Here is a 16,201-nt window from a genome sequence, read left to right as displayed (position 1 = left end):
TAATCAGATTTGCTGCAGCAAATTTGAAAAAATCAAAGTTTGTCATTCTTGTACTTATTACGCAAATTTATTCCGGTGAATAATCGGATTGCGATCCTCGCTGATGTGGCTTATGGCGCGCTTCATTGCGTCTGAAATAAAGATAACATTATTAAAAATTACAATAATTTCTTCTCTTTAATGTACTGTGTCAGTATACTGTAAATTTTGATGTGAATCTTGATAGGTGTTTAATTAACGAGAAATAAAATTCTTTTTCTTTACGCTCGCGTTTTCCTTTTTTTTTTTCAGACGAAAGTACGTAAGTCTCGTTGGTGCAGGCGACAAATTAAATTAACGTCCGCGCGTTCGTTAATTTAAACTGTTTTCTCTCTCCCTCTCTCTACATACTTCAATTTTTTTAATTACATAGAGTTTGCGAATGTTTCGCGAACTGTCCGACACGCTTCATGCGGTATCCTCGTTTATTTTGCAGACCAGTGCGAACTTTACTTTGGAGCTGATTAGGAGAGGCCTCGCGAACGCCACGAAATTCGCGGGGCAAACATACGACGCCGTGTGGGCTATGGCACTCGCCCTCGCCAAAACCGAGGTCCTCCTGAATCGACAGAACGAGAGTATGGCGAGGTACACGCATACGAGAAAGGACCTCACCTACCATTTGCTGGATCAGCTGAAACGGCTGCACTTTATCGGAGTTTCGGTGAGTCGGGACAGACGAAGTAAAGTATAAATAAAGCACCGAGAGTGGCCGTTTATTACGTACGTCCGCAAAACTTGAGAAACGTCACGGAAAAGTACAAAATTGCATCCCATACAAATAGAAATATCCGAGATATATATATACGAGACGTTTCGCAAATATCTATATATCCCTATATAGATTTTTCTTGACTAACTTGAACTCTTCTTTACACAGAAATGTTGGACGGTTCTTTTAAAGTTTACTTTTATTTTTTAACTGAAGATGAAAAATTGGTTTTGACAAATTAAATTTAATGTTACGAGATACACACACATTTAAAGTCTCGAGAGATTATAAACTATTGTACCTACCTACTTTTCTTAAAGTAATAAAATTTTAAAGGAGGACTTTATAATTCGCACAAATTGATATTACGATATCATTAATTTATATTAGTTGACGATAAATAAGCGCATGACTGGATTTACGTTGCGCTAACGAAACTCTAATTAACTTTTATATTTTATATGATATGATTTCAACGTTCCATCGTTATTTTGCATCGAATTCGCTCATATATTTTTCATATATTTCGTTCTCGTCGTGTTCGCAGGGACCGGTTTCCTTCGACGATGCTGATCGCGTGGGCATCACGGCGTTTTATCAGATGCACGGTAAGTAAAATAAAGATATTTAAATAAAAGATACATTGTAAAGTACTGTATCTTTCCCCAAACACAATCTACGAATCTGTTTTACTGAAGTTAGCAGAATAGAATAAGCAAATTTAACGAATCGATTGACGCGAACTGAAGGATCAGGGAATTATTGGTTTAGCGAGAGATTTGGAGCACGATAAACGTCATTTGTTGATACAAATCGAAACTTCATTGACGAGTCACTGGCACATTTCGCCGGATGCTCTCCGGACTTCACGCTTCATCCATTCGATACCAATGTCAATAACGCCGTTAAACGTACAATGAGCGAGAGCTTACGCCAGGCGACACGATGAAAACGATACAACTGGATTGAAAGCACAGACAATGGCTTTGACTCTAACGACGCGGTATATCGCGTATCCTCTATCATCGGGGACAATTGGCGCGTGGACGCGCACATAATCCAATTTATGAGTTTTCTATTACGAGACACGCGTCTAGCGTGTCCCGCTAATGCGTTTTGTTTGCGGGCATTTCCGCTTTAGAACCTCGACCTATCACGATTCGCAGATTCGCGATATAGCGTCTCTCGCTCTCGTATATAATATATACTCTCTTCAATAGAAAACGCAATTCTTTCAGGAATCGCTTTGCACGTTATATATATATATATATATATATATATATATATATATATATATGTGTGTTTGTTTATGTGAATCTCGAAACGATATTATTCTTGGATGCTTGCTTTGATATGGAGAGAGCTCGAAAGATTAATTCCGCTGTCATCAATATTTCGCAAATTGCTCCTATCTAATATTTTTGCAAACGCTGTTCGAGTATCTCATGCATTTAAATGAACTTCCATGATAATTATGTTTCGTTTCAGGTATATTGAGCAATTTTTTATGAAAATTAATCACTTATTACAACTTTACTTTAAAAAAAAATGAAAATCACACTTATAAATTGTTGCCGAGTGTAATAAATATTTTTAATTAATATAAAAGAACTATAGATATGTACGTATGTAAATAATTGTAAAAACTGCAAAATATAAAATAATACATACGTATAACAATGTCATCAAAAATGTAGAAATCCGCTATGTTTCTAATTATAATAATTTCCAGCTTTATTGTTAACAGGCACTCGCGCACGTGTGTTTTGTGTTTATAAATAATTGTATACTGCAACACTATGTCTCTTCCATGAAATTAAAAATTAGTCATTTTTTATCGTTAACGCTACGATAACGCTGTCGTAGCACTCGGATGTAACGTTAATTAATTCAGGAAAACATTAGCGGAGCAAGTCACGCTGCGCGATATACACTGACACCGTGTGATTACCTTTTCCCTGTCATTTCTTCTCTCCGTAAACGTATCTACGGTACGAGCGCACGTTCTGAACTATAAATTTAGTTAGTTAACATTGTCGTAATATTGTTTAATTGCACATGCAACTATACTAGTTTTTCTCTTTCTATATATATATACATTCGTATATATATTTCAGCAAAATACTACCTCTTCGAATGCGCCATATGTACAAATGGAATTACCCGCATTTGCCTTAGAAAAGCCGCAAAGAGAACTGAATGCAGATATGCATCGCGGTAACTGGTCCACGTATTTCCATTTATATTCCTCAGAGATAAGCTATTTTTTAAGCCCTTTTGTCAATTTTCCATGTGGCTTGGTGCACGGTTATGTCATTCTCGTATTCAAGGTATTATTGATTCAGCCTTTTCATTCGTAAAATGAAATCTTCATATCCATTAGATTAGAATACTAATCCGTATAGGATTGTCGAAATTACGATGATCCATTTGTTGCTAATTTTAGTATTAATGGATGAAACGCTCGCTTCGCTATACTGCCAACAAATAGGCGTGAAAACTTCTTGTGACATTCCCATTCGTCCGGGAAGAACTTCTACGAGAAATCACATAGACTTTGCAAACTGCTAACTTGACGTAGCTCAACTGTACAACTACTAACTTCGTTCGCGAAACTGGCATTGAATTATAAAACTGAGTGCCTCTTGTACTCAAAATTGCAATCAGATATCTCTGGCACACGTGATGTCTATTGTTAAATTTTCTTATTTTAGCTTTTACATTTTTTAAATCAAGATTAGATCAAGAGTCCATATTTGACATTTTAATTAAATTATCAAAGTAGTAATTATCTTCTGTATCCTATTCTGTGTATAAGGTCTATTGTTTTGTGTTTCCTGATGCTATTTACAAGCGCAATGTCATAATGCGAAATCGAATGTCTCCTGCAGATTGACTTAACAGGAAATCGATATGTATCGATTAGTGGCATTGTGTGTAGCTTCGAGTTAAATCAAATACAGGTCCGTGAAATATGTATATTATTGAAGTTGTAGAGTATAAACAATATTTAAACTTTCAATATTGTTATAGGAAAATATTAAAATCAAAGAAATATTCTACATTGCAATTTTTCATTGCATTTTTCTCTCTATTAGAATTTATTTTGTTTTTTCATCGGGAAAATAAGATTTATGAATTTCATGTCAACGTAGAATAAATCTAAAACTATATATGCATCTTTAAGAAACGATTATTATGATTCTAGGTCATTTCGATATTACATATGCGCAGGATGATAATCGAATGTATTATGTACATACATACATACACATACATACACATATTATGCTCTGAAAATCAACTCATCTGTCTTAGCCTCAATATTTAATTGCAATCAATCACAATCACGTTAAATGCACTAGACCTCTACTTTCTCTATAGATTTCCAATATGTGGCATCAAGTTTTTAGACATATTCACAACCATTTATCGCGTGATATTTCAATATTAAAAAAAAAGAATTTTTTTCCTTTTTTTTTTGTAAAATACAACGGACTGAAAAATTGCGTGAAAAAGTTTTTTGCAAAATTTATTTCCCGAAATAACTTGACTAATATTTGACCACCAAATATTTCCAACCTTTTGTCGATTTATTTGTTATTTAGGACAATAGCTGCATATTAGCTTTCTCATTTCGTTCTGCATGTAAGTTGCAAAAAATATTTCCTATAAGCGCACAATAAATTTGTTTAAATAAAAATGCTTCTTATAATTAATATAAATAAATGTGAGCTACGCGATAAGAAATTTGAAAGTTAATTGAATATATATGTATATATAGAAGCGGAATATTTCGCGAACGATGCATAAAATCCATTTATCATCATCAATGGAAATTATCGTCATCAATGGTGCAATCATTGCTTATATCTTGTACAACAAATTTATTAATATTGCTAATGATTAGAACTCTTTAGGAAAGAATATAGTCGGAACTGTAGGAAAAATATAAAATATAATAGACGACTGTCAAAAATTGACTAACATTTTATGTAGCAACGTTGCAGAAAACGTGGCGGAAATATGCATAAACGTGCCTTTAACCGTGTGAAGTAAATTCAGGAAAAAATTAATTTACATTGCTAATAATTAAAACGCTTTAGAAAATAAAAAAGTATGGTTCGGACTATAAGAAAATTGTAGTAGAATAGACCTCACTTTTCGAAAATCGAGCAGCTTAAAAGAGTTAAAAATTTGAAATTCAACCAAGCGATCATAAAATCACGAAAAAATTAAATTACCGCTGTTAATAATTAAAATTCTTTAGAAGCTGAAATAATATGGTCAGAACTACAGAAAAAGTGTAATATAATAGACTAAATAGACAGAAGTGTCGAAAATAGATCAGCATTTGGTATAGATACGTTAGAAATGTGGCAGTCTGCCTTTAACCGGGTGAAGTAAATTAAATCGCATACATCAAATCGCAATCCCGTGGCGGTCCGATAACGGGATGAAAATAAAAGCGACCAATTGCATATTCAGTTAGTTTTTTTGCGGCGTCACGTTAGAGCATTTGCGTTCCGACGCACGAGTCGACGATTTTATTTTTCCGTCGCTCAAGTGGAATTCTCCGAGAAAGATTTTCGCTTCATGTCGGTTGAGAGGGGAAGGAAAGGAAAGAGAGAAAGTTAACAGATCCTGAAAATAAAGAACCGCCTAAATCCCTTGTCGGCGCCGAAGTTTAATGCTCGTAAAGGGTTTTGCACGGAGTTTCCGTTGTAGGAACACAGAACAGAGCAAACATCAACTCGGTCGATGTCGCGGTTTATATATCCCTCCCGGATAACGCTAGAATGGTCTGAATCCGTCTGTGAGATATATAAGCCATGAGACGCGATCGTCATCGTGAATCTTGCACCAGTAACCCATATCTAATAATGCTCGGTGTTTTATAGACGGCATTTTACACATCGGCAAAAATTAGACATTATTAGAAGCTGGACACTTTTTATCAAAATCGACAGGAGCAAACGTGCGCGAAAGTGAAGATAAGACTAACTAAGCCAAAGTGTTTTCAACGATATTACTTTTAGCTAAGTTAATATTTTTTATTACGAAAGTCGCAAAGTCAAAGTCAGCCTTAGTAGAGATGTATGTTTGTCGGATTATGATCAATGACAATTTTAGTATAGACGAGACAGAAGAGAAGAAATGCGTCAGTCACGTCCTGCTAATATTATTATTAATATAATCCGGTGCTAAACAATTTGACGTTAAAAAAAAGTGAGCGTTTTCAATTTGCGTTGCTTGCAGAACGCAGGTAATTAACGTGTTAGTAATTACGTCTGCATCAAATACCTCTTGTCGTGCACATCGGGGTAATAATATGCAAAATATAGCGCCGCAAAACCAAGAAATACCGTAATTGCTTTCGCATTGTTCCCACGGGAAATGTCCACATACATGTTCTCGCTGAAATTTCCAAATTTATTTTATATTATATATACAAAATAATAACACGCTAATGAAATTACGATTTCAACTTTGCACTTCAAAATCGGATTAATCATTTGGATTACAATAAGATTCGAGTACATCTGAGTTACCTAAAAGAGACCGAAAATCATTTTACATCGAGTGTACGTAATTTCCATAACCGTCGACCGAAAATCGCGTCGTTAAAATGCAGGGGCTAAGTGCACCATCGTATGTTGCGGACGGTGCAAACAGTGCGTTTCCGGGCTCGCATGTGCTGAAATTTGAATAACCATCAAATTCAGCCCAGAAATCTGAAATATAGAGCCGAACCGTGCTCGAAAATCCTAGGCGCGGAAAACAAGATTTGCGCGGGACGGACATTGCGGTGAAATGAAAGTTTATACGTGAGCGGAATTCACGGATGGGATCTATTATTCGGAAGAGATCGTCGTTCGCGAGTTTTATACGCGCGATGCGGTTCATCGCGAGCCGCGATAATCGATACCCCGCGGCCACGTCAAAGAATCCGGGCGCCTTGCGCGAATGCATTGAGGGAACGCGATCCATATTCACCACCCTTGCGAGAGATTCGAGATCCGTCTACATCGGCGAGATTCGAGATCCACGGGGTGCCGCCCCAATGGCGAACAATGGGTCAAGAGTTACTCTCTCTCGCCGGTACAAACAATGCCGACGCATAATTCGAGTGGTCCGCAGAAGCATCGATCCTACGGTATGCTTACGATTCCGACGTTAGAATTCTCCGCGAAATCAAGCCTCCCTCGTGGAGTGCATAACGCGCGTATACGCGTAACAGGCTGAGATATTTCCGACGGTGTCAGATCGCGTCAGTAGTATAGCCTTACGTTCGCGCAGCCTCGATGCTTCCGAGACCGAGGCCGCAGGCCGCGGCTCATTATTCTTCTCTGTATTTTGTACCTGCTCGCGTTGTTCGGTAACTAAAAATGGTACTTGAATAATCTCTTAAAAGCTTCAATAGAAAAAAAGAAGACAAATGCCTCTGCTTTTTCGTCTTTTCTTAATACCGTACATAAGATATGAATCTTCTTTTTTTCAAAGCTAAAAGTCGTACAAGTATCATCCATCTATTAAATATTATAAATGTTATGACATATTATAGACATTAATAAATTTTATGATCTATCAAATATTATAAATTTAATGACATTATATAAATATTAATAAATTTTATGATGTAACTCTCTCAACGATTGAATTTTTTGAGCACAAGTAAGATTTTATGGACTTATGACGCGTTGTAAATATCGTAAACGAGATAAGTCGTTTCTCATTATTAGAAGAAGATTATCAAAAACGTTGGCAACTCGTTATCGGAACCCGTTATCTATAACTTTTAAAAGAGATTCTGTAGAGTTTTCAACAAATATTAACATCTGCCTCTCTTGCCACTAGTCAGCTTAACAAAGAGAAATTGAGACGCAGATAATCCAAAGCACTTTGTTTAAACTTGAGATCCTCTTGCTACGTTACCGCAAGGTTTAACGTTACTTCTCTTTCTCTCTCTCTCTCTCTCGCTCTCTCTTTCTTTATTTGGCAGTAAGATCCGTGTATTAAAAGAAACACCGTATTTTACTTCCACCGCTCGTAATCCTACAATGTGTTTTTGGTGATCTCCCGTATAATTTTACAATGAAAAAAACTTCTCGAAACTCATCGAAAATTATTTTCCACTCCATGCGGTGGAAAATCATTAGTCATGTGTCAGCTGGAATAAAAACAATTGCGCGGCAGAGAAGTATTCTCCTCTCCATTAATAGGGTTTTTAGCCTATTCATCAGAAGGGCTCGGTAACTTAGGGGGGTTTCGTCCAAACGGGTGACACATTCTCTTTCGTTTCCTTCTCCCCCCCTCTCTCTCTCTCTCTGGATAAAGCTGGTTTGACCTCTTGCCATTTTCACACCATTCTGATAACATGCAACTTCCGTTTGTGGTACATCACATTCTCATCGCTTAGCCGCTTAGCTCGTTAACCTTGCTTGGAACTCGCGAAGATGCGACTTCTTTTTCAGATACCGCGTCGATAGCATCGATTTTAGATAAAGTCAACAAACTGGCACGAATTTCCGACTCCAGTAACGACTATAAAGAGAGGGCTCGCACAAAGGGCTCTGCTGTTTGGACAAATTAAATAGTATCGACTGCCGTACCGCGCGTTTACCACCTGTGACCTGTCTTTCGTTTGTTTTTTTTCACGCTACGCGTTTGTTTCCAGCTGTCAAACTTCTACTGCAATTTATCAAATTTCACGGCAAATAGTCAAGCATTGTTAATATAGTGCATTCGCCAAAGAGATATAGAGAAAGTCGAAATACAATCGTCTACGTACAAAAAATTAAATGATGCGGATTGGTTGAAATCACGTACCTATCGTGTATCCTCATTTGATCGTATATAATGATGGATGAAAGAAATTTATCGAGGGCGATGGATTGAACTGACTGGATGATGGTTCTTCATATAGGTCAAAGAGAGCTGCGAAGAACACTGAACATGGTGATACGATAGAGGAAAGAGGTCCCTTATACGGCGGGCCATCACGGATATCGATTTGACTTGATATCTCTGAAAGAGAGAGAGAAAAAATATAGACCAGTTGTGTTCGCGATTGTATCGAAAATCTTATATAAACGAGTGCAAGCGAGCAACTCTGCAGCGTACGCGATTGAACTCTGCTTTATTTATGACAGCGAGATGATTGTATGGCTCATCTGATTACATATCTATCGAATGGAATCGATCGAATAGAGTTGTCGCTTATTTCGAATATCTCGAGCCAATATCCAGGCAATCGCGTTTACGTCAGTAACATTTATCGTATCATTATTTCATTTCGTTACTTCCGCTGCTTTCTCATTAATCACTATTGACCACCATTGTGGTCTATCTCGCTTCTTTAATTTATTGTATCGCCAAGTTACTCTCGAAAGGAATTGTATTATTACTCCAATATGTATATAATGCATATAATTTTAATGCATGAGATCGCAACACCCATCTATTGGCTCTGCCGCGACGAAACTCGAGTGTGCATTCTAAATTTCGTTCGCGCTCAATTTTCACGCGGGATTAAACTCGCAAGAGCAGTCACCGCGTGCCGCGTTGTCGAGGGTTTATCGTGAAATATTACGCATGGTTTCTCGCCGCGGAGAAATTGCTGCCCGATGTTGGAATATATGATGGACGGAGAGAAAAAAAGCGCATAAAATAAAACCACCTGTAAAACCGCGAGCGCGGCACAGATCCCTTTATCCGCCGCTTACGTTCAAATGGCCAAGGCGGGAATACGATGTGTCCATAGGGTTGGCCGACAATTTATTATACGGGCATGTAATCACGCGCGCTAATTCTTTTCCCTCGCTACCAAATGATAATCGCCATCGCGCCGCACGCAAGAGCTCGCGAGAGATCAATGTGCGAGCTCACGCGACGCGATGAAAGGCGAACAAATTGTTGGATGCAGGACGCTGGTGTAAAGCTCGCTTTGCGCGATCCAAAGTGCGTGAGAGAACCTGCGAAAAAATTCTCGATAAAATTCATTCTTAAATCCTAGATGCAATGTACAAAATTTGATTGTAAAGATATATTTTTTACATAATACTAAATCAAATTTTTAATCATAAATTTGAAACTTTGCGAAATATTATCTGCGTAAAAAATGGTTTAAACGCTTCGAGTTGCACGTGAAAGAAATTCACATAAACGTGGCACGGGGAGAAACAAAAGGCAATATAGGTAGCATAAATTGCAAGCATTCGCTCGTTTGCCAGCAAGAAAAATAAATCTAATATGACTATTCTTTGTTACTTTTCAAATTAAAGTTGACGCGAGATAGCTAACTACTCTTGGTACTAAGAGAAAATTGTTGACGTACAGAGTGCTCTGGACTGATCCTAAAATACTTTGTATAATGAGAATAACAACAAATTGGCAAAAGCACTTGGCTCGCGCGTTTGTTATACGATAAGTACTTTACTGAAACTTTAAATCTGCATAACAAGTTTATACTTTGAGTAGACCGCGTTCTTTAATTGATAGGATCTAGCAGCCTTACTTATTCAAGCAAATTTTTCACTTTATATAAAATTTATTTATTTTTATGTTTTTAAATTTTAAATATAACTTTACTATCCTTGAATATACTTTTTCTTACTGTATTACATTTGAATTTTATGAACTAAAAGATTACTTGTGATACTACGAGCCAAAAATTAATCTTTTATATATTTCAACAGTACATTGTTCGCAGATTATGTTGGTACCAAGAGCGCACGAGTCTACAAACTTTTTGATTTAATATACGTAATAATAATCTGCGCCGAATGGGGTCCGCGGCTACAAAGTGTTGATTATAAATATTATAAAACGAGCCAAAAATTAATCTTTTATATATTTCAACAATACATTTTCTGCAGAATATATTAATACCATGAGCACATGAGCCTACAAACTTTTTGATTTAATATACATAATATAACTCTGCGCCGTTTGCGGTCCGCGGCGACTCAATAGATTTTGTGGCGACAATGTGTCGATTTTTAATACTTTAAAACGAGCCAGAAATACATCACTTATATATTTTAATAGTACATTGTTCGGAGATTATTTTTATATTAAAAATATTGAAATAAATTAATGAAGTATTCATCGGAGAGATAATAAAAAATATTGAAAAGCACGTAGCATATTATAACGTAAGGTATAGGACTCGATCCTAAGATTATGAAAAAATTAATTATCGCCGTTAATGTTTAAGACATAGAAAAATGAAAGAGCGTGTTTAAAAATATCAAAATACATTAATGTAATGGTCATCCGAGAAATAGTAAAAATATTGAAAAAAGACGTAACATAACGTACCATTATATTGTCTAAAGGGCGACCATAAAATTATGAAAGAATTAATTATCGCCACTAATGATTAAACTCTTTAAAAAATGTGTGTGCGTGTGTGTGTGTGTGTGAAAGAATATGTTTAAAAATATAAGAAACTTCTCTCTAAAAAGGCCGTGTTAAATCGAATCAAATTCATTGTTATCACTTTTCTGCGGTTGATTGTCTCGATTCGTGTTGTGCATTAGTTTGACAATTATTGACAAAAAGTAACAAAGTATATAAACTTTAAAATACATTAACTTTATATTATTTTCTAAATTACATTATTTTTAACATAAAATCGGATAATAGCACGCGCGTAATTTATGTTGTTCTAGTAACATAAAAAATAAGACATTTATTTTGTTCAACTATTATAATAAATAACAATTAAAATTAATTTAAAATCAAGTATATTTTCTAATAGTGTACTTGCTATAATTTTTCTTGTGTTACGCTTTGATATAAAATGATTGCGTTCAGAATTGATCAGATGTAAATCGAATGGTATTTAATCCGCTATTTGAATAGGTTTTTTTTATTGAAATTTTGGCCTCAGGTGCGATGATAGCAATGCTGACAAGGTTCTCACGGAACCAATCCACCTTTTACCTCGAGAATATCCGAGCTTATCGACTTTGACCGATAAATTGCGGATGAGTACGAGAGAAAAAGGGGCGAGTAATGGATTTTCTAAAGATACCAAACGATGAGGTGGAAGCAATTAAAGCCTCGATTTGATTAACGTTGCCCTTTCGATATGTAATATAATTCTGTCTCCAATAAGAAGATAATCATCGACATTTGGCAAAAGTCACTTCTATTTTGCTAGAATTAATATTGAATAATACTTAAAAACTTGATCAGACATAATTGCGAATTGTTTGGTGCTGTTGATATTTTTTTATTCACAAACTGTCCAACTGTCAAACATTAAAATTTCTTTCTATTTGCACGCATATAATGAGTTTCGGACATTAGTAGAGTAATTAATTTCTGCTTCAAAATTGCCTTCGATAAAGAGAAGAAAGCGGTAGATGTGCAAACAATCGGAAACGGCAAGAGAAAGGAAATTACACTCCCAACTTGAATAAACGTCCCTTTGGACGTCTCGATCTCTTTTCGCTACTTATTTTCCGACGCACGAACGGAGCAGTTTTATCATGCATTCACAAAGAAAGAAAGAAGAAATCGAAATAGAGCAGAGCGGACAAAAAAATTTAGTTTAAAGTAAAAATCGATAGCCTCTTTATTCCGACGAAAAATCTATCTCGCTGCATCATTATAGAATTTTATAACTTTCAATTCCTGAAATAATCGTGATTTTCACATTCCAGGAACTATGTAATCGGAGTAAATTGAAAGTATAATAATGAGTATTAAACTTCAAAAGTCATGTTATTGCTTAATCTTAAATAATGGTTATTAATTTCTATATCTAAGATTTACTGGAAAATTAAAAACTTATTTGCTGGAACGAAACTGTATTTTAATAGCGCATTTTTATTACGCGACGCGCTTCGGATAGTTGATCGGAAAGTTTTTCGATTACAGGACACATTATTAGCAGAATAGCTATCTACACGCCCGTAGATGGGAAACTGATAATGAACTGTCCAGGATGTAAGGCTACAAGATGGCCCGGAGGGCAAGTACCAGCGGCTCGTAGGGTCTTCCGGTACGTATTATCAATATTATCAGACTCAACTGAATTGAATTATCAGACTGATTGAATCATTCAATCATTATTAGATAAGTCAAACCTTTTACTTGCCTTCTAATATGTATACCTATCTGAATAAGCATATTTAAGTAGCTAAAGATGAAGTGGCATATGATGTAATACAAAAAGAGATTAATATAATACGCTTATACTTTTATCTTACGCTTACGTCTAATCTTAATCAATACAAATCATGATTTAATATTATAAATAAAGATTAATTTGACCACAAGTGAAATTAATGAAATAATTGATGTTATGTAAATGGATGGAACCTATTGTAAAATTATCGCCGTCAAATATTTAATCCTTTTGACACGCGTACGTTTTCAATATTTCGATGATGTAATCACAGCTTGTACCGAGTTATACGTATAGTAATAGCGGTAGCAATTATAACATCGCTTAAACAAGGCGTTAAATTAATTTATACGCCATTCGATAATATCGGTCGATAATTCATCAAACCCATGAGAGCCGTCCGAGTGATCGTGTATATTATTGCATGCAGATTACGAATGGTGACAGTGGCACCTGCTGCGTTCCTCGTCATTACCTGCATCGCCAGTGTTGGTGTTACTTTGACTCTTGCTTTCCTGGCCTTCAATCTCCATTTTCGTAAACACAAGTAAGCTTATTGTTCAATATAAACAGTGCATGCACTGTCTTGTAATATTAACAAAATAAATCAGACAAAAAAGCGCAAGCGTCTAAGTAATGTCTTAATTAAACTATTTGCTCTACGCGAATCTATTCTCTAAATATCTACTTGATTAATCTTGTTTAAATATATAAATTATTTTAAAGTAAAAAGATTCGTATAAAATATATCGTGGCAATCTTTTTTACGAATCAAAATAAATGAAGACAGTTCCCTCATGGGAATGACGTTTGCTATATATCAATGAATTTATATGTAAATCGTCACGATATATCATTCAAATTCTTGGATATTGGCAGAAACATAAAACTTTCAAGCCCGAGGCTAAATAATATGGCAGCTGTTGGTTGTGGCCTGGTCTATGGTGCTGTTATACTTTTGGGACTGGACGACGCCACATTATCCGACAGCGATGGTTATTATCCTACGGTGTGCAAGGTGATTAACATCCATTACGGGGAATATTAACGTCCCCGATGATGCGATCAATAATATGGGTTTTGGTTTGATTTACATAATGCATGCTAATAATCTCTATTAATATATACATTAGGTATTATCGATTTATCAATTAATATACAAGAAATTTTATATTGAAGGCACAGTTTTTAAATTATAAACTATATTATGGAATATTTTCTTTTAAAAAATGGAGATTAATATAAGCGCATCGTGCGTATTTTCGATCTACAGGCGAGAGTGTATCTGTTATCAGCCGGCTTCTCTTTGGCTTTTGGCTCGATGTTCACAAAGACTTATCGAGTGCACAGGATCTTCACCAGGAGCCGGAGCGGAGTTGTCAAAAACAAGGTTGGGCCGACATGACAATAATTCTCTTCCCACGTCCAATGATGAAATGCAAAACCTATATTTGTATCGGAAGAAAATTCTTCTTATTTATCATACCACTTTCCAGCTGCTCCAGGACACCCAGCTGATATTCTTGATTTGCATGCTCCTGGTGATTGACGTTGTTGTGGTGACATTATGGGTGATTCTAGACCCGATGCAACGTCACTTGCAAAATCTGACCCTGGAGATCAGCCCGCAGGACCGGGGGGTCGTCTATCAACCTCAGGTAACTAATGCGAAACGGAGACAGACGTCCCGGCTCGTCTGGTCATCTCGAACGAGCCACGGTGAACGGCCACAGCTGAACGTCACGATTGTGCAATTATCATTAACGAGTTGTAATCGTAATTAATTCGCGTCTTTATTTGCCCTTACACAGGTAGAGGTGTGCCGCTCGCAGCATACGAACGGCTGGTTAAGCGCTCTCTACGTTTACAAAGGTTTATTGCTCGTAGTCGGGGTCTATATGGCCTGGGAAACGAGGTGAGTTCAGAGATAAAGAGGTTTCGAAGTTGGCAAGCCGGCTCCCTCTTAGTAATAGAGATAATCTATTGCATATTTCACGAATCGTTTCGAAAGCGCGGGAGACATTAATTTCTCATATCACATATCTGCATAATTTCCGCGGGATTATTCTCAGTTGTAATCCTGCTTTGTTTATCGCTTTCCTGGAATGTCGATTGTTTAAGCTTGGTTTAAATGAAATGATCTGTCATACATTTCCATGCGTCTTGGAGAGAATTAAGTCGATACCGTTGCCTTGAATACTATGCCAGTTCACATGGGGGACTATATAACACGATGGAAGAAATACTGATGGTTTTTCAGGCACGTAAAGATTCCAGCCCTAAACGACTCGCAATACATCGGTATGAGCGTGTACTTCGTAGTAATCACGTCGGGTATCGTCGTAGTGCTAGCCAACTTGATGCCCGACCGCGCGACCCTGGCCTTCGTCACGATAACTGCTCTGATCTTGGCTTCGACGACGGCGACCCTGGTCCTGCTCTTTCTGCCCCAATTGGCGAACATCCTAGCGGGGGAGAGAGCCGACCCGGTCGTACATAGTTTCGGTCTCAAGATTGAATGCAACACGCGTAGATTTGTCACCGATGACAAAAGGTAAGTGACCAAAGAATCCTTCATGTAAAAAAAAAAAAAAAAAAAAAGAGAAAGTATAAAGTTAAAAGTTGCGCGAGAAAGGACGACAGTATCGCGTTCGATATAGCGATAAAAAATTCTCCCTCCGTTTAACGGGGGTTAATAATTGATTGGGCGGATCAACCTCAAGAGACAATGTCCCTTTGTCCAGCGCCTACGCGCTGGAATTCCCTCGCATTCCTTCGAAATGTTGAGAGAAAAATTACTTCGCGTCGCGTCGCAAACGACAGTTTTTACGAATTGCAAAGTTTAAGGACAACTGTTGAACTTATTTAATACAACTTTATTATACTTCTTTAGAAAGACTCGTTTACGAAACTATTCCATTTTTGCTATTTTAAAATTTAGATCGGCATTTCTCTAAAAATAGTCGTATTTTGACAATAGAGAACTACAATATCGCGTTGAAGTGCAAAACCGAGTTTATCGACGTGAAATGGCACAGCTGGAATTAGAATTGGCGAGATTGGAGAAGCAACTTGCTCAAGAGCCAACGGAGCCGTCGCGCGCTTCATCAAGCACCTCGATTCCGCAACGAAATCCGAGTATCGGGGGCGGTTTACCCCTGTTATTGCTCAGTGTTCTGCCACCGGTTATTCCTCGAGCAAGCTGGCCCTCGGCAGATTCGTCCGGTAAGCATAAATTGACGGATTATATATGGAGATCCGTCGTGCAAGAAGACGCTGTTCCAATCTTTGCTATCTAAAATCTTGAA

General features: G+C 36.8%; 1 protein-coding gene across 3 annotated transcripts in view; it reads left to right on the top strand.

Moving 5' to 3' along the window:
- Nucleotides 1-16,201, top strand: part of Gaba-b-r3 (gamma-aminobutyric acid type B receptor subunit 3) — an 85,225-nt gene that overhangs the window by 42,485 nt on the left and 26,539 nt on the right. For all 3 annotated transcript variants that reach the window (XM_083052630.1, XM_083052631.1, XM_083052632.1), the window contains exons 7-16: nt 476-703; nt 1,299-1,359; nt 12,644-12,767; nt 13,324-13,440; nt 13,773-13,911; nt 14,167-14,283; nt 14,390-14,551; nt 14,705-14,808; nt 15,154-15,447; nt 15,874-16,118. In XM_083052630.1, the coding sequence (XP_082908756.1) occupies nt 476-703; nt 1,299-1,359; nt 12,644-12,767; nt 13,324-13,440; nt 13,773-13,911; nt 14,167-14,283; nt 14,390-14,551; nt 14,705-14,808; nt 15,154-15,447; nt 15,874-16,118 (1,591 nt within the window). The remainder of the gene's footprint in view (nt 1-475; nt 704-1,298; nt 1,360-12,643; nt 12,768-13,323; nt 13,441-13,772; nt 13,912-14,166; nt 14,284-14,389; nt 14,552-14,704; nt 14,809-15,153; nt 15,448-15,873; nt 16,119-16,201) is intronic.

This window comes from Prenolepis imparis, unplaced genomic scaffold (assembly GCF_030444845.1).
Source record: "Prenolepis imparis isolate NDT839.2.m4 unplaced genomic scaffold, iyPreImpa1.0 SCAF_13, whole genome shotgun sequence".
Taxonomy (NCBI): domain Eukaryota; kingdom Metazoa; phylum Arthropoda; class Insecta; order Hymenoptera; family Formicidae; genus Prenolepis; species Prenolepis imparis.
Note: the sequence above shows the minus strand (reverse complement) of the source record. Positions and strands in the feature narration are given on the sequence as shown.